This window comes from Teleopsis dalmanni, chromosome X (genome assembly GCF_002237135.1).
Source record: "Teleopsis dalmanni isolate 2A chromosome X, ASM223713v2, whole genome shotgun sequence".
Taxonomy (NCBI): Eukaryota; Metazoa; Arthropoda; class Insecta; order Diptera; family Diopsidae; genus Teleopsis; species Teleopsis dalmanni.
The window spans coordinates 64,614,020-64,633,959 of NC_051848.1; the positions used below are offsets into that span (position 1 = coordinate 64,614,020).

A 19,940-nucleotide genomic window follows, 5' to 3' on the forward strand; every position below is an offset into this window, starting at 1 on the left:
TTCGAAGTTGTGAAAGATTTTGTTTATTTAGGAACCACCTTAAACACCAAATATTACGTCAGTCTAGAGATTCAACGAAAAATCACTCTTGCCAACAGATGATACTTCGAGCTAAATAGGCAATTGAGAAATAAAGCCCTCTCTCGACAAAAATCACGCTTTACAAATCTCTTAACATATCTATCCTGCTGTATGGTGCAGACACTTGGACAATTACCAACAGTGATGAGAAGGCGTTAGGAGCAATCGAGAGAAAAATTATTCAGGACATCTATGGTTGACGAGTATCGAATTAGATGGAACGATGAGCTATATGAGCTATACCGCGACATTGACATAGTTAGGCGCATAAAAATTCAAAATTCAGTAGCTTCGCTGGCTTGGTCATGTCACGCGAATGGAAGAAAGTGCTCCGGCAAGAAAGGTGTTTGATTTGGTACCCGCAGGTGGCAAGCACGGTAGAGGATGTCCGCATCTTTGGTGGAAGGACCAGGTGACAAAAGAGATTTGTATACATTGTGGTATTCAAAAGCGCTGATAGTTGGAGTTTCTAATGTTCTTTTCGTATAGCATACTTTCACAATATTACATTTGAATTGTATTATAAATAAAAACTTTAACAAAACTTCAGAAAAATGTGCGAACATAAAAGTCAAGTACAGGTTTGAGTCAGTTGGTTATGGTGCGCTGACTCTGAGCTTCAAATTTGGCAAGGCACAACTTCGATTCCTGATACTTGCAGTCTCAAAAAGTTATTTACGAATAGTTAAATACAGGAATTATATCCAACACCATTGATTATGGATATTTGGCAATACTCGAAACAGCTGCATAGTTAGCCAAAAAAAAAATTAATTAAAATAATATAAAAAAAGAGTTTTTGTTGTTGTAGTTCACTACTTTTCGGAGAACATCTTTACAAAAGATTTTTATTTAAAACTGATAATTCGCATATCATATTTCACACATTAGACGATTTATAGACGTTACATTATCATCATAGTTCATAGTGCCAGTGCTTGACATAGAATAACAATGAGCATTATGATTTTTTATAACAGTCACAGAAGAGTAACTTGTTTCTTTTCTAAAGTTTACTTATCTATAACAATGTTACAGAATAATAAATAGTTTCAATCTACTTAGTTGAGTACAGCGTTTCACTCAACTCGTTTCATATTTTACCTTTTGGGCAAAACAGATTTGATCACATTAACAAGGCAATTGTGAAGCGTAAGAGAAAGTAAAGGCCGCTGGCAGTTGAAGAATAAGTAAAAGCAATCAAAAAGCTGAGTTTACATTTCAAAATATAAGATTTTTATTTGATATCAAACAGAAGTTTCATACCACTTGAAAGCATCACTTGGTACATAAACGGGGCACTTAGCTTCGAAATGTAAGTAGATAAAGTGGAAAGCCATTTAATTAAATTGGATTTGCAACAAGTGGAGGTTTTGTTCGCGCCACAATAACCTACACTGCACGCATGTTCGAATACTTGGTTGAAATTAATTTTGGGGGAAACATTGGGATAACTTCGAAACTGGACTTTTACGACTACCGTAAACTCGAAAAAAAGGAGAAAACTTAACTTACTTACGTAGCAGCGAAGCGCTTAGTACTAATACAAATTAATTTCTACTAATTTAATTAAGTGGATTAAGTGATTTAAGCGATTTATTGATTGTTAGCGAAAGTCTCTTTTACATTCAATCACAGCCAAATGAAAGTCGTGCGATATTTCTTAGTGCACTGGAATATATCTCTGTATATATTACTAGGCTAGGTAAAGAGCATTCGATATGTAAAGAAAGCTATAAAAAGACAAGCTTAAACAGATTATAGTTATGATATATCACATATAGTGTAAGAGTAACATAATGAAATTTAAAAAAAAAAAAAGGATGTGCATCTCTTTTAAATTGAATAGCATACACAGTCATCAACATTTTGAATGCTTTTTACTTAAATACGAAGCAATCGCCTCATGAATGTCCGTCACACTTCAGGAACACAAAGAGAATTATAGAATTATTCATGCAAAATATAAACGTCGTAGAAATAACAAACATCCCTATGACTATTCTCGACTGTGTTATGATATCTTCGTTTTCAGATAATTATTGATTTGCTTTTATGTCAAACGGATAGGTCTATGTATTGTCAACAGAAAGTTACCGGATGGGATCAGAATTAACACAAAGCAGTTCATTCAAAGACTCCTGTTAAAAAAAACTGCGAATCATAAAAAATGTTAAGATCAAATACAGGGTTACCTACTTTGTGGTTCTGCAAACAGACTTCTGTTGAAGATTGCGATCAATTTCTTGTCTTTGGAATTTCCTGTGGATCTTGTCTTTACAACATTATTCAAATGCTTCCCACAGAATATCTTGCAGTATTGAATCCACTTTACGTAATTTTCGTTGACTTGTCAACATAAAGCTCGACTACTATACAACTTGATTCCAACACAAATATTTGCAGATTCTGCTGTGATGAAAAAGAATCCATTTCTGTGATGATGCACTAGGCCACAGAAGACACAAAATTTTTGGTGCATACTAACTAGAGGATGAAGTTCTTCAAAAACTACCTCCAAAGAAGCTGATTCAATGCCCAGACATACTAAATGTCTAAATACTAAATGTATACAAAGGGGTATACAATAGATCAAGCTGGTCGCAGTGCATAAAAACCTTAGCGTAACTCATGAACCATTACCATTACCGTATAACTTGATGGATGTTCATTTAACAGCTTCAAGATGTTAATCATTATTCGCATAAATACCAATTTTTATCTTATACTGGTTTCACACGAGACTTTTGTTTGTAATTTTAACTGCCAGTTGTTTTTGCTTTTAATGCAAAATGAAAATTTTTAATAGCAAAAATTACCAACGAAATTTTCGTATGGATCCAGTATTAGCCCACAAAATCGAGTTCACTTGTACTAAATCACATGATCTTGATGGTCAAAATACTGGGTGTGGGTGGTGGAACTAATGTGTGGGTTGTGGAACTAATGTTTTGTAACCACATATTTCGCGTTCAATTTCAAGTTTTCATAGAATAATGATTCTATCATACCTCCAGATTTTTTTTAGTTTCAATGATCTTAATAATATATATACTATATATATTATAATATATAATTATTATATATAATATAATAATATATATACTTTAGAATACAGTTCTGTTTGACATGGGTCTAAAACCATGCTGTCAAATCAGGACTACGAAATAACCCTATATTCAAATAATTTAAAACTTATTTTGAACAAAATAATTTTTTTTATTTTTTATGTAAATACAATGTTTGAACTTCTGGTACTGAAACTGCTAAAACTTACTTTAAGTCATTTTTTTTTCAGTCTTATTCAGACGCTATTTGTTTATTTAAAGCAAGTCTTTTCATGTTCCTAAGGAAAGGAACCGACCTAACCGAGCTATTAGCCTGCAAAATTAATGGCTTAGCCAAGTTTGTAAAATTCTCAGATTGGTTCATATTTACCTAAAGAGAAAGTCGTTGTCTTTTGGCGTCATTGTTCGAATGCTGACTTTTAATCTATGTCTAAATACTAATTTTTTAGTACCACATATGTATGTCATTATTTGAGCTCAGATGTGCTTTTTTGGGTACAAGTCAACCATTCCAACCTAACCAAACCTAAGTCGGTTAGGTTAAGTTAGATCAGTATTTCTAATAAATGCTATAGCACAGAGTTCTGCTTTGTACACAAAAAAGAATTATCTAACCTCTTGATCTATTATTATGTTATCTTCTTCTTCCTAATACTAATTAATACTAAAATCTTTTTCTTTAATTATATAACATCAACTGAGGGTGTAGATATACACTTGCTTTGTTTTTATTGAATAATTTTTCGATAATAATTTTCCCATCCTCTTTCAGTCGCTTATCATTTATTATTAGCCATTGTTACAAAAGACCGACCGGCAGTTCAAATGACCAACTTTTTAAAAGTTATTTTCTCATATTAATTCCTTTGGAAACACACAGCTCTGAACAAACTCACTAAATAAATATTTTTTTTAAATTAATTTTTTATGATTCTACTGAATGCGTTGCGTTAATGTAGATGCGTAGTCAAAAGCTTCAATGCATTGCATATTATTTAAAAAGAATCTCATTTCTCAAATTGAAGGGACAAAGCGATGACAAGGCGGCAGGCAATAATGACGTCAAACTTGTAAACGAGCTACAATAGAAAAGCCAACAAACCGACAAACAAATATTGCACTACGTCAGTGTAACAGGAAGTGAGAAGAGGAAAAGTATTGTAATGAAGTGTCGATGGAGAGGGGCGCCGCACTTACTAACATTACTGAGTACAGAAACAAATTCTTCATATATGATGGATGTGCCATATTTGTTCACAATTGAAGCTACCGGCAGCAGAGTTCAATTTGCAGCACCCATAATTCCAATGAAGTATGGAAGCAGAATTAGTGATATTGTGTAATGTGTAATCAGATTAATTGTAATAGTAATTAATTCTGTAAAAATGTGTAATATTACACAAGCTACTCAGAAACTATAATTAAAGCACACTTGATTGGATATTATTTAACACAGTCCTCGAATCCGTTTCAATTTCTAAGGTAAGAACTAAATATTGTTATATATCGACATTCTATAATTTAAATTGTCAGCTACAAATATTTTTTTCTATGAATTGGTAACATTGCATTTAAATTATCTGCCGAATGTGACCATACTTTCTCAACCAGTTTATTCAAAACAATTGAATCGGTTCACGTCAGTAGTAGATTTTCACAATAGCCGTAATTTTTTCTTTCAGAGTTGTAAAAAAACAGCATTAAGTCTGGTTGGAACAAATTGGCATCACTTTAAAATATATTAAATGCAATTATTTACAATGAATTTAAAATTTATTTGTTTTAATTTATCATTTATAATTTATTATTTTAAATTTCAAATATAAGGAATTGTACTGGCTTCTAAATCGCAACTTCAAACTCTGTCTCGATAACAAATTGTTAATTCACAAATCTATATAAATCTATAAAGCCAATTTGGACTTATGGCATGGAACTGTGGTGTTCAACGTGTAACACAAATATTGAAAAAATCCAGAGGGTACAAAATAAAAATCTGCGACAAACTACGTGCACTCCGTGATATGTCAAAAACAAAAACCTACACAAATACCTTAATCTGCCAACTGTTGAAGAAGTCATACGCCAATACACACCTAAATTCCGGAAAAGACTCCAGTCACATCCAAACCCTCAATTCTCATGTGCGACACTTATCTTCTGCAACTACACTAAGTCGCCTTAAAAGAAAATCATAGATAAATATGAATACCCTAGCTCAAAAGCATACATGATAGTTTTTTAAGAATCACAAAATTTTTCTAATTTCTATTTAGAAGGATTCAATAAATAAACCAGTGAAAGATAAAAAAAATTTATTATTTAAAAATTATAAGCATATTTTATTATATATTTCATTTAGGAACAATACGACAAAACAACTAGAAGATTCTTAAGAGTTAAGGGATTGTCAAAAAGATGTTTCGTTTTGTAAGTAGCTCAACCATTTCAGACAATAAAAACATTGAAGAAACATCTACAAAAATATTGTGTTCTCTTTTCTTATCAGTTATTCACTTACTGATCTTGATTTGGCAACACTGTTTCTGTAATATATGTCAAACAGAACTGTTATTGAAGCGATGATTTATTTAATTTAATGTTTGCCATTTCACAACATAAATCCTTTAACAACCGTTGAACACGTTTGAATTGTAAGAACCCTACACAAAAATATTATTGCGTCATTCATACTGAATTTGCTTCGTGAAAAGACTCATTTTTAGCACAGTAAATAAACTAACACACAAGTTTGTCGCATCTTGAGCTATGAAAATCCACTTATAACTATCCAAAGTCAAAAAGTCATACTGTAGTATAGCATTTGACTTGAAGGTATGATAGACTCATAATTTTATGAAAATAACGTAGGTGTAACAAAAAAATGTCAATTCTAAACATTTTCCCCCATTATCACCAATTTGATTTTGGCGTTAAATTGAAGTTAGGGATATGTAAGAGATGTGGTTTAAACAAAACATTTCCATAACTCACACAACTCGTCCTATTATATTTTTGCCCCAGGAATAGTTTTTCGGACGTGTAATTTCACGTTTAAGTGATGTTTATTGGCCACCAAGATCTTATGATTTGTCACCACTAGGCTAAGTTTTGCAAGATTATCCAAAGCATCAAACTATTAATATTTCAGAAATATATGTTGTTATATCAACAATTCACTGGAGCATCTGTTGTGTCACCTGTTGTGCCAGCTTTCTCCAGCACTCCGCAAAAATACTTGGGGGCTGCAAATTTTACAGGACTGGCGCACATGCCTGTGGTTGCTGTTAAACTCTTAATACAATCCGCTAATAACACGCGCATCCTGAGTGATGCACACTTCCGCTGAAAATAAGAATCTGATCTGGTATTGCAATAGTCCTTAATGGTCTCAGTGTGATCTTTTAGGCTATGTGAGCAATTCACTGTTTTAATGTTTTTTCTGTTGTAAATTAGGTCTTGAATTTATGAACAGAATTAAAACTGTAATGTATGGGTATAAAAGTTCAAATCATCAATGCTCTGAAATTCCGAAAGACGTTGTTAAATCTGCAAGCTTTAAAATTACTTTACTGACTTTTAGTATTTACGATAATCTAGTTTTTTAGAACTCTCTTAGCTAGCTTCTAGAAGTTTCAATTTCATTTGACGTAAAATAACAGCCATCATTACACTGTAACTACACATATCTCTATATTTTTGTACGGTATTGTTTAATTGCACTGTAATCTACTACAAATCGCTCAGAGTCTCGAACCGATGACAATACAGTATTCAACTAATTACAGCTGACTTTTTGCTTTACAAGCCTTTGAAGATATGAACAAAATTTTGTCTGTGATTAAATTCGAGTGTGAAAAAGTGATAGCGCTACACTCGACCCCAAAAACACAAGTGGTTATCGTTACAACACTCGAACATCTTAAAATGAATAAATCTATCGCAGTTGGAATCATAGCAGTTTATAACGAAATTAATATTTACTCATCGAAGCCGTTTGTTAAACCTTTTCTTCAGGGGAATAAAAAAAATACCCAACTTTTTTTCTTCAACTAATTCTGTCCTTAAGCTATCGTTAAGAAGAACGACTATCTTTTTTTTCTGAAAGATCTCTTGACTATTTGATTTCCCAAATAGTCAATATGTTGCAGAACAGGTCTTGGACATATATTTTTCAATTTTTTTTTATTTAAACTAAGCATTTTCTATTACACTTTTCTAATATATTAGCAGGTTGTAAAATAAGTTTTAAATCAATAACATAAAAATTAAAATTAATTCGTACATTCCCACTCATACGCAGGACTTTTTCGAAGTGCTACACAGATGATAAAGTTTTATATGTACTTTTTGGACAATGTAAACATAGTTTTAGAAGCTTATATTAAGCTTGATTGTGAAAGATACTAACAATAAAACATACAATTAGACCGTAGACCCAAACACGATTGCAAATAAAATTTTGTAGAACCATAGAAAACGGATATAACGATAGAAACTTATTCATTGTAAATATAATATTGTATATTGTACTTTCGCAATCTGACTGAAACATTTCCACTTTGAAAAAAATATAAACAAATAAACATGTTTAATAGATATGATATTCATTAGATTCAAGCTTATGTTTAACCGAATGAACTAATTAAGAAAAAGCACCTGTTGTGTTAACATTACAACGCATGCATTCATACATATATAGCTGAGGTTTATGCATTCGCTGTGATGTTAACACGGCAAGTGCTTAATTGTTGTTGTTTGCTAAAACAATAAAATTCGCAAAACTTTAAATTTGAACAACAGAGTTCGAGTGCAGCAGTGGTTTAAGTGGTTGTTGCACTAGTCAATGTATAAAGTTCGAAGGGTTCACAGGTGAACCTTTCATTCCAAAGTTATATACGAACTATTAAAGCAACAAAAATTTCCAAATATTTCAACTGTATTTGATAACACTTGAAACAGCAACTTAGTCTCCCAAAAAATTTAATTAATTAAAATTTTTTTTTGTTTATGTACTCATTATGTTATTTACTCCCTTCTATTTTAAAAAAAATTTATTTGAAGTATACTTTTAATTAAAATCATTCAACTATAATGGAATAAAAGTTTAGAAGAAATTTTTTGTGGAGATACATATGTATTTTTATGATTTTTACTTGGTGAAACTATAAACTATATTATTGGCAATTGCTAATGCAGATGGGATCGCTGTTCGCGTACTCTACAAACCCTATGTAGGACATCCCTACCAACATCGAATAATACACATAGGAAAAAATATATACTATTATATTTGAGATAACAGCAGAAGAAGTTCACGAAACTTAGAGAATTAAAATACCATTTCAATTTAATCGAAAATTTTAAATAATTTAAGGTACTTATAACAAATAATTATAATTGCAGATAATGCGTGTAGAACCTTTTATTGTCGGCAAACGAAACCCACTCCAACAATATAAACCATTTAAAATTTAATCACCTATCCAAACAGTACAAGCTAAGGATGATATGTACGGATACAAAGTGAGGACAATAACTGGTTCGGCAGAATAAACTCCAAGAACTTTTTAATTTCAGATAATGAGAATAGTTTTAAGTTCTTATAGGTTATTGAATAGTAAATAACGCTGAGTTGTTGGAGTTAAGCACAAGCCCAATTGAATATTGATAAAGGTTATAATCAAGTTGGATTGGATATGCTTCACAAATGAAGGAGAAACGTACACAGAGTATGATTCCATACATTATTAGCAGTAAGATATAGGGTACTCAAGTAATGATGTAGCAAGGTGTTCACTTCAAAAATTAAGTTAAACACAAAATAAAGGTATGTTAAACTAATTTTAATATTAGTTTATAAAAGATATGAAAATAATAAAAAAGTGGACTGTCTAATCAAAGAGCAAACAATAGTTTCATTGAAACTATTCGCAAATAAAATCAGAAGAGTTAATTATCGGCAAGGACTTTTTCTCCTCACTAAGGCAGCTGTACTCCGAAATAACTGATCTGAGCCATAATAATATATGGCTCAAATACAGATTCACTTTTCATGATCATCTCTTTCGTGTCTAACTGCACACATAAATATCAACCCTATGTACTCATAAGCCCACTCCGTTGAAGTATCATGATATCTTCAACAACTGCAGATTTACTACTTATAATGTCACCTAGTTTTTTAATACTCACGCACAGATGTTGACCCTACTGAGTTATCAATTCATTCTATTGAGGTGCCTTTACTTTTTCACCTTGAATCAAAATTAGGTTCAAAATTCCTACAACACATCACTTTTATCATCTCACACAGCAAAAACAGTAATCACTCCCAAGCAAATCAAGATTTTGTGCCTTAAGACTTCAATAAAAAAGTTATAATAACCTACATTGCACTATTGATAATGATGATTTTTGTAGACTTGGCAATGATGATCTAAAATTAAAAGATAAGGTACTATACACATGTTCTGCTGTTTATAGACCAAAACAAATTATTAAATAGGGTCTTACACCATTTCTTACACCAATATCAAAAACAGAATTCAAAATTAAATCCAGTACAAGCAGTACAATTTTTCAAAAACGTACACCTAATTTTAGTTTAATATAGTATAATAGTTAAAATGTCATCACATTAACGATTAGATCATTAGATTTGAGATTAAGATTTGAATTAAAAAAATTCTTAATTATTCTATTTAAAGATAGAATAATCTCTTCTATTTAAAGATAATAAACCTCTTCTATTTAAAGATATATTCTTAACATATGACATGAAGAGCGAGTTTTTTATGCACTGAAGATTTTAAAACCGATCATCGTTTTATTGGACTTAACTATTTCTTTAATATCACTTTTTTTAGTGAAAGATAGGTTTCTTAAGATATGACATAAAATTTTTAATTAGAAAGTAAATCAAATAGAATTGTAAAGCTCGATTATTTCAGGAACAGAAGATTTTGAGAATTGCTCTGGATCAATCATTTTCCCATTGGATTAATATTTTTCTTTTTCTTCACTTTTCGAACTGTATATTTTGACATTAATGAATGTTCTATTGAGTTTAAATTATTCCTCAATATAATCCCATTTTTTATTATAAGATCGATTACTTGAGATCGATGACATAAAATTTTTAAATAGAAAATAAGTCACCTAGAATTGTAAAGTTCGATTTTTTTAAGAATTTAAATATTCCTTCACTATAATCCCTTTTTTTTGTTATAAGACAAATTTCTTGAGATACGACATAAAATTTTTGATTAGAAAATAAATCATTTAGAATTTTGAAGCTCAATATATTTAGGAACTGAAATTTTTGAGACCAATCATTGTCCTATTCGACTTAACATTTTCTTCAGTTTCATCCATTTTCATATTGAAAGATAGATTTCTAGAGATATATCATGCAATTCTTAATTAGAAAATAAGTCATTTAGAATTGTAAAGCTTGATTTTTTTAAGAGCTGAAAATTTTAAGACCAATCATTGTCCTATTCGACAAAACATTATCTTCAGTGTTATCCATTTTCATATTGAAAGATAGATTTCTTGAGATATGACATACAATTTTCAATTAGAAAATAAGTCACTTAGAATTGTTAAGGTTGATTTTTTTAAAAGCTAAAGATTTTACAATCAATCATTGTCCTATTCGACTTAACATTTTCTTTAATTTCATCCATTTTCATATTGGAAGATAGATTTCTAGAGATATATCATGCAATTCTTAATTGAAAAATAAGTCACCTAGAATTGTAAAGCTTGATTTTTTTAAGAGCTGAAAATTTTAAGACCAATCATTGTCCTATTCGACATAACATTTTCTTCAGTGTTATCCATTTTCATATTGAAAGATAGATTTCTTGAGATATGACATACAATTTTTAATTAGAAAATAAGTCACTTAGAATTGTTAAGGTCGATTTTTTTAAAAGCTAAAGATTTTACAACCAATCATTGTCCTATTCGACTTAACATTTTCTTCAGTTTCATCCATTTTCATATTGGAAGATAGATTTCTAGAGATATGTCATAAAATTCTTAATTAGAAAATAAGTCATTTAGAATTGTAAAGCTTGATTTTTTTAAGAGCTGAAAATTTTGAGACTAATCATTGTTCTATTCGACATAACATTTTCTTCAGTGTTATCCATTTTCAAATTGAAAGATAGATTTCTTGAGATATGACATACAATTTTTAATTAGAAAATAAGTCACTTAGAATTGTTAAGGTCGATTTTTTTAAAAGCTAAAGATTTTACAACCAATCATTGTCCTATTCGACTTAACATTTTCTTCAGTTTCATCCATTTTCATATTGGAAGATAGATTTCTAGAGATATATCATGCAATTCTTAATTAGAAAATAAGTCACTTAGAATTGTAAAGCTTGATTTTTTTAAGAGCTGAAAATTTTGAGACCAATCATTGTCCTATTCGACATAACATTTTCTTCAGTGTTATCCATTTTCATATTGAAAGATAGATTTCTTGAGACATGACATACAATTTTCAATTAGAAAATAAGTCACTTAGAATTGTTAAGGTCGATTTTTTTAAAAGCTAAAGATTTTACAACCAAGCATTGTCCTATTCGACTTAACGTTTTCTTCAGTTTCATCCATTTTCATATTGGAAGATAGATTTCTAGAGATATATCATGCAATTCTTAATTAGAAAATGAATCATTAAGAATTTTGAAGCTCGATTTTTTCAGGAACTGAAAATTTTGAAACCAATCCATTATTTAGCTGAAAATTGCAACAAAAGTTGTAAACGGGAATGGCTTGGCAATACGATTATTATCAAGATGCTTTTCTTAGCGTTAACTTTTAAGATAAACACACACAAATAGATATAGATCTATTTGGTCTTTATTTAAAGAAATGAGAAGTTGCCGTCTCGCCTTGAAAGCGAACATCGCACCATAAAACCAACTGTGATGGTGAATTTCCCAAGGCGCACAATAAGTCCGACAAACATATGAATAGCATAAAAGCATTCTGGTGTCTTTTATCATAAAATTGTATGTAAAATTACTTGCGCTGGAAACCCTGAGCATTCACTAAACATGGAATCCCCTTTTAAATATGTACGTTGTGTGTCAAATTGCCAAGAACTAAAAGGCAAATATAAAATTTTAATGTTTTTGTCACCTCATAAACATTTGTTTGATTACTTACAGCTTTTCCTCGCCACTTAGTGTTTGCCGGTTCACCGCTGCAGCACTCCTCGCTCGAACGAGACTCGGAACTTTGTCGGATTTTGCGTTTTTATTTTTTTTGTGTGCTTTTTGTTTTGTTTACTCTGCCCGTGTAGCAAAGTCAACGCGCTCTACGGCACCCACAAAATGAAAATCATAGACAGAAGTGGCAAAATTTAATTACCTCGTATTTGTGTCTGATTACCTACGCCAGCGCCAACGCCAACGCCAACGCCAACTCTAACTCAAAGCCAAATGCTTCAACACAGTAGCCAACGTTTTAATCACCCAGCAGCACGTGCAGACCAGGATTGACCCCAATTTCCGGCAGCAATTACGCACTTTTGTTGAATTAGTTGTTTATGCAGTTATTATTATCGATAACGCTTTGTGTAACGCTTTGTTGTAAATTTGATCAGATAGAGTTAGAAAAATTTTAATATTAAACCACAGACACTAAAGGCGGCTGTGTAGTTGGCCGCACTTCAATTATCAGTTAAAAATCTTTTTACCGCTTTTGATGTTTGTTCATTGGAGGAGTATACTTTCTAAAGTCTAAGCCGTTGTTGATTTAATTGGAAATGCACTAAAATGACTTTATTTTTGTTTCATAATTTTTCATTTTAAATTCTCAACGTTTTTTAATTGACAATTTCTGCAAAACAATAACACTGAAAATATTTACATATAAAAGTTAGTAGTTAAGTTACTTTTCTCACAGAATGGCAATTTTATAAAATATATCAATAAACTTATCAATAGCCCGACGGCATTGGTTGATATTTTTTGATTAACTCTTCAGGCAGCACACGTTTCGGTCGTCATCAATTATGCGTAGCATGTGACTCCTCTGCGCCAAAAACAATAACAAAACGTGCGAATCAAATGCACAGTACGAAAGGCTGCCAGCCGCACAGTACAAAGCAAAAGCAGTAAAATCAAAATAGAAAAACAAAATAAAACGACCGAGTGACCGAATTATGCACTTTGGCTTTGCTACTCATAATTGTGTGTTTGTCATAAATTACTTTTGGCGGCAAAATTAAAACTAAAAATGATAACAAAAAATATAATCAAAACAAACAATTAAATGTAGAGTGGACACACACACACCGCAATTTTTAAGAACACTAAAAAATGGCCTTAAACAGAAGCTTAAGAGGCAATTGCAAATTATCTAATGTTACTGTCAACTGCTACTGTTCGAATTTTACAGCGTTTATTTAAAGATTTAATTATTTAAGTAAAAAAAAATTATTACATTTTTACAGCAATTAAGTTTTCTTTAGTGAATGACTTTGCAACCGACCTACGTTATCGCAGACATTCGCACACATTTCAACGTAACTTTCTTATCAAATGCGGCCAATACCGTTATTGGCATCAAAACAGCAACTATTTGAATAACGTCACCTTTATTATTCCCAAACAACTCTCCTAGTAAATGAACCGTACGTGAATGCGATGCTGTGTTAACTGACGGATGATAAAACCATTCCTGACAAAGATGTGATTTGCAAAATCGCACAGTGTTGCCGTTCTACTACAAATTTCAGCAAGGAGATGCGGTGAAAAAGCCAAAGAGAAGTACTTGTACGCATGTAATGTATTAGAAACAAAACTCTTTGTTTAAATAATTTTAAACGATATCTACTTTAACATCCAGTTCCTTATTTTTAGTTAACTTTAAAATTAGTTTTAGTGTTAACTCACAAATAAATAAAACATGTAACAGTTTAAGACAGTTCAAATAATATGTATTCACGAAAAATTTTTAATAAATCATTGTATGTGTAACAACACAATTATGTGAAAACCGTAATTATTAAGCAATTCCAAAATTATGTCATAATGGCTAGGTTACAATATAAAACAAATGCGATAACATTGCAATTAAAAATACAAAATAGTTTTAACATAAATCTACATGATTCAACTATTCTTAGTTTAATTCGTCCACTCTTTGGGAACCAAGCAAAACCTTGTTTCGCAGAAATATTTAATATAACATTCCATATGACCTTTCTTATATATATATATATATCAATATACATATAATTATAGAATAAATAATTATATTTGTCGTTAATACCGTCAAAGTATATATAAACAATTATAATTTAATGTACATATGATATTTGCTTCAGTATGTTATATGTTCTTTTGCTAAGTTTTTATACAGCTTATATTCTGCATAAATTTATGCAAACGGCAACAATATTTCATATGCGAGTAAACTTTGTCAGAGCAAATATAAAACATTCACCACGACGGCTTTGTGGTTGGTCCATCTATGTATGTGGATTATTAGTTCAAATAAATTTTTTATGGAAAACATTACGATACCATGGAAAAATATAAAGTGGTGAATAAGTGTGCAAAAAGAGAGAGAGAGTGAAATGTTTTGTGCAGTGATACTGCGCAAAAAAACTTTCAACACAGTCATACGTTATTCACCATAATTTTAAAGAACTTCAATCAAGCAGTTTAAAACGATTTCATAAGGTTAAGAGGAACTACTTTTCTAATAGGAACTGCAATTAACGAAAAAAATTTGTTCTTTTTACTTTATTTCAGAATGGCAATAATTTAGCGGTTAGTATTATTTATAGTTTTATATAAATTTAAGTAAAAATTAGCGACCTATTGCTATATAAAATTGTAGGTATTCATATATACAATATAACCTCATGAGTTAACATAGAGAATATTATGTTATAAATTCCTTGTATATATGGGAGCTGAACACTGATTCAGTAACCCAGCACACGTATTACATACTATTTATTAAGTACAATTTAGCAATAATAATAAATTAACAAATAGTTAAGATTGTACTCTTCATACCCAATAAAAAATGTCTAAAAAAAAAATAAATAAACACAATATAATTATAATAATAGACATTATCTTATATATAAAATTAACATTGTCACAATGTTAGATACCGTACTCCTCCGAAACGGCTTTACCGATTTTTACCAAATTTTATATGCGTATTCAGTAGGTCTGAGAATCGGCATCCACTTCGTTTCTTCGTCTTCGCCTTGCATGGGAGATGGAAAATGTACTAAAAATTTTTCTAAAGATTTCACTAATGATACTATAACAAATACCGACGGATATCCAATATATCGTCAAAGAAATCCCGATAATGGGGGACAATGGCGGGTGGTGCCGTATTCGCCTCTGCTAAGCAAGACATACAATGCTCATATAAATGTTGAGTTTTGCAGTTCTGAGAAGAGCATCAAATATATTTGCAAGTATGTCCATAAAGGCAGTGATATGGCTGTGTTTAGAGTAGAAAATACTAATGTAAATGCTCCTCCAATGAACAAAAACGGTGAAATTACGCTCTACCAAATTGGTCGGTACATCAGCTCCAATGAAGCTGCTTGGCGTATCTTCGGTTTTCTAATTCATGAACGGGATCCAGCAGCTGTTCAGTTAGCCGTCATCTTGAAAACGGTCAGCGTGTATTTTTCACGAACGAGACAGTGATTAATCGTGGTACAAATCCACCTAAAATCCACACTCACTGCATTTTTTGAATTGTGTAATAGTACGGAGATATTTGGTGCCTTTGCAAGAACATTACTCTATTCACAAGTACCACGCTATTTCACATGGGCTCAACAAAAAAATGGATGCCCCGCAAGCAAGTTTCACCAGTTGATGCATGTCTCAATTTAATTAAATCCAACGCTTATTTACAGTTAATCCAAGACACACTGAGTGCTTTTATCTTCGACTGTTGTGGTTAATGTTTACTGGCCCATTATCATTATTATTATTTACAGTCAATCCAAGACAATTTAAATTTGAAGATACAACAGTTGTTGCCAGGGAACTTGGTATCATACAAATCTATTAATTTTAAATTAATAATTTAATAAATAAACTATAATAACTTAAAAATAATATTGTTTGGCGTTTGTTATTTTTATTTTCCTTTTCCTTCATAGTGCTCCATGCCTATTACATGCATATACCACAGACTTACACACTTATAATAAGTAAGTTACTTTTTGTCTACACTAGAATTTATCTAGAAACTAGAAATAATTTATAAGGCAAAACAACGTTTGTCGGGTTATCTAGTATACATATATAATATAACAATTGTATAGAAAATTATTAATTAATTATGAACGCAATGTGGATTGAAAACATAATCATGTTATCTAAGGCATAAAAATCTTAAATTTAGAATTCTATCCGTGATGTCCAACCTGGCATTTGAACCTGACTCTCGTTGACTGATCTACACTTTTCAAAAAGACTTTTGACGCGGTGTATGTTATAACTTCCAATGCGATATTCTGTTCCAATATTTATATTAAATCTTTGAATATTCGTGTACATATCGTGTTTTCTTTCCTCAAACATTATTGGAGGTATTAGTGAAAAATGTAAAAAACCAATTTAATTTTTCAAATCACAAAATATATAACTATTCATCCTAGTTTGTAATTCTGTATATGCACTAACTATAATTAAATCGGTTAAATTAAATTAAAACAATTTAATTCATGTCCTGAAATATGACAGCTTTACACCATTTAATGTGCCTGTCAGTTTTAATATTTCTGTCTTGGACATAAACCGTTGACATAAAGAATGTCTTCATCACACTTAGTATAAACAGTGAACAGCTTAGATTAATAGTAAATTGCATCCATTGATTTTTTCTCCAAAATTTGTATCGCGTCATAAAATTTTTTAATTCCATTTGTACAAATCGGCTAAGGGGTGAATGTTAAATTCTTTATTTTAATAAATTTTTTCAAATACTTTATTATTTTAAGTGTATTTTCTTTACAGTATTTTAATATATAAAAATATTAAATTTTTAATATTCATTTTTCTTTAATATTTCTATTATATTCCATGATATAATAACCAACAATTAAGGAAATAAATTTGAAATAAAAACGCAGAGAATAAACTTATAGGTTGAAACAAGAATAAAATATTATATTTTATATTACACTTGTGTTAAAAATTGATCGTTGGTCTAATCTTGGAAAATGAGATATGCAACAGTGATCGACGCCACCTTGATCCAATGTGAAATTATATCCGCGCTAAAAGTGAACGGTAGTTTGTTAGAAGAACGTGGTTTTGCTTTTAATGATGGAAAATAGCGAAGATAATTCAGCACGTGGCTCTGGTAATGAGCCATCGACTGATACTGAAGAAATTGTTGACGAAGGGTGGTTGTATCATAAGACAATTGCCCATCGTTTGGAAATGGCGGCTTTAAAAGCTGAGTCTGACAACCTGGTTAAAGTAATGCATCAAAATTGTATAGAACCGGCGAAGAAAATGATAGATAAAGAAGTCGAAATTTATACCAGTTCTATTGACGAGAAAGTGGAATTTTTTGAACAGGTAAATAATGTGTCAATGGAATTGAGTGAAACTCTGAGTAAGTTAGGTGGATTGATATTGGAAAAATGGGAGTCGCGCATCCAATATAATCAAATGTTTATGACATACAATAAAAAGACATGTAACAAGGTCCCTACTCACGGTGGATTTCTACAAGTATGCAAAAATCATTCGGAAAGTAACAAGTTTTTCAGAGATCTTTACGGTCGTCCAGCACCAGACAATGCTGACTACATACAACGTAAAAAGGAAGGAGAAATATTTCCTATGGATTTTAAGTTAATTAGAAATCCTAATTGGACCGAGAATGCTAAAAAACCTGTTGTTTTTGGTGTAAAAGAACAGGTAAATTTGTTATGATAATTAATTTATTTTATTTTCGATATACAATTTAAACATATTTCAGTTGATAATGACATTAATAAATAAAAACGTAATGAATATCAAAATGTACGCGGGTAGAAATAAAAACACAATGCTAATAGATTTACCACGTCATATGATTTTAAAATGGATCAATTCAGTAGAAACTAAACAATCACGTAAATTAAAATATCAGTCATCGGAAGAAGAGAAAGAAGAGAAAGAAGAAGAAAAAGAACACTATAAAATGTGTGAAATATTTCGGGCAATGAAATTGGATCATGAAAAGCCTTGTTCAAAGACACCAGAAAAAACTGCAACTAATAAACCACCCAAAAGTTTGGAAATATTGCCGTATTCTTTAGATATGCCTTGTACTAGTGCAAGCATTAAGAACAGTGCCTTCCAAGAAGTCGCAATTGAAATGGAAAAAGAGTTTGATCGCGAATCGGATTATATGGATTCGGATTGATATATCGCAAATTAAATAGTTAAACATCACATTTTTTTTTAATTCACAACTAAACTTACACAAAAAAAAAGATGTTTGATATTTTTAATTTTAATTAATAACAGATATAAAAAATTTGTAATTTCTATATAAATTTCAAATAAAATGTGCACTGAAATTATTGCATTATTATGTTATTATTATTATTTAAAATATTGTCAATAGACTTTAAAATCTATTGACTTTCGTCATGGATTTAAAGTGATTCTATAAATTAAAATTTCTTAAGAAATAATAATGTGTATTCTAGTTCATTCATTTATAGTTTATCATCGGATATAATGTATTTACACAATGTTTATTACATCGGCTTTGGCGTCTTTAACCTCAAAACCTCAAGCAATTTTAGAGGTTTAGGAGGTGCGGAAGTTTCGATATTTAAGATGCAAATCATATGTGACTTGGAGGTCTTATTTATATCTCGGATGATGGAATGTTGATGCCTATGTATGTTCCTATAACTTAGTAAGTTGCTTTCAACAAATCTATAAGTACTTTACTTCGAAATAATTGTGCTCTATTTTTTCTATTCTAATTATTGCATGTCCAGAGTGAAACCCTGAAGTGCAACAGAAGTTTGAGAAGTTGCTTATAAACTAACATCTTTTTGTGTTTGGATAGGGATGATGACGTTCTGTTAAACAGTATATATATTGAAACTTCAAATCGTTTTTTTTTTTAAATTAAACTTCACTTATTAGGAGACAGTTTTCCTGGTCTCCTGTCGACAGTTACTATTTTGATAATAACGACCACTCTGTTATGATCCATAGAGTGTTAATATTGTCGGCTAAATTGGTTAGAATATTAAGCTACATAGAGATATCTCAAATATTGGGTAACACGTAGAAAATTGGAATATATCGCTAGCTTGACGGTGCAAATTCTTAATATATATGTATGCGGAAATAACAAAGTACTAGACTTGAATATAGAAATATAGCTTTAAAGTGTTGAGGCAATCAGAATTAATGCCGAAAAACGGCATTAATTCCAATGCATGTGGTGAAATATGACTAGGAGATTAAAGGTGATAACGAGTCTTATAATTGTGGTGCATAAGTTGAAGCATATAATTATGTTGATATCTAGACTTGTCGTCAGTGCGGAGAAATATATAATGAAATATGCATTTGCGTCTCAAAAACAACAAACGCATAGCGACTAAATTTTGAGGAACAAGGAATCGATCAAAACTCTATAACTAAAACTTAATTCTAAATCCACAATATGGTCCACAAATCAATTATATTGTAGGGGAAGATAGTAAGCCAGCAAACGGTCGTATTGGATTATGAAGAGAGCAGTT

The 19,940-nt window shown here is 30.8% G+C and overlaps 1 protein-coding gene across 1 annotated transcript; it reads left to right on the forward strand.

The window, feature by feature from the left end:
* Positions 1-17,431: 17,431 nt before the first annotated feature.
* Positions 17,432-18,641, forward strand: LOC119689722. Its single transcript, XM_038104611.1, has 2 exons — positions 17,432-18,102; positions 18,164-18,641. The coding sequence occupies exons 1-2, from the start codon at positions 17,497-17,499 to the stop codon at positions 18,590-18,592; spliced, it is 1,035 nt and encodes a 344-aa protein (XP_037960539.1). The 5' UTR covers positions 17,432-17,496; the 3' UTR covers positions 18,593-18,641.
* Positions 18,642-19,940: the final 1,299 nt, after the last annotated feature.

Coding starts and splice junctions, on each gene's coding strand:
- LOC119689722 (XM_038104611.1), top strand. CDS start 17,497: ATGATGGAAAATAGCGAAGATAATTCAGCACGTGGCTCTGGTAATGAG. Junction 18,103..18,163: donor TTTTTGGTGTAAAAGAACAG/GTAAATTTGTTA, acceptor AACATATTTCAG/TTGATAATGACATTAATAAA.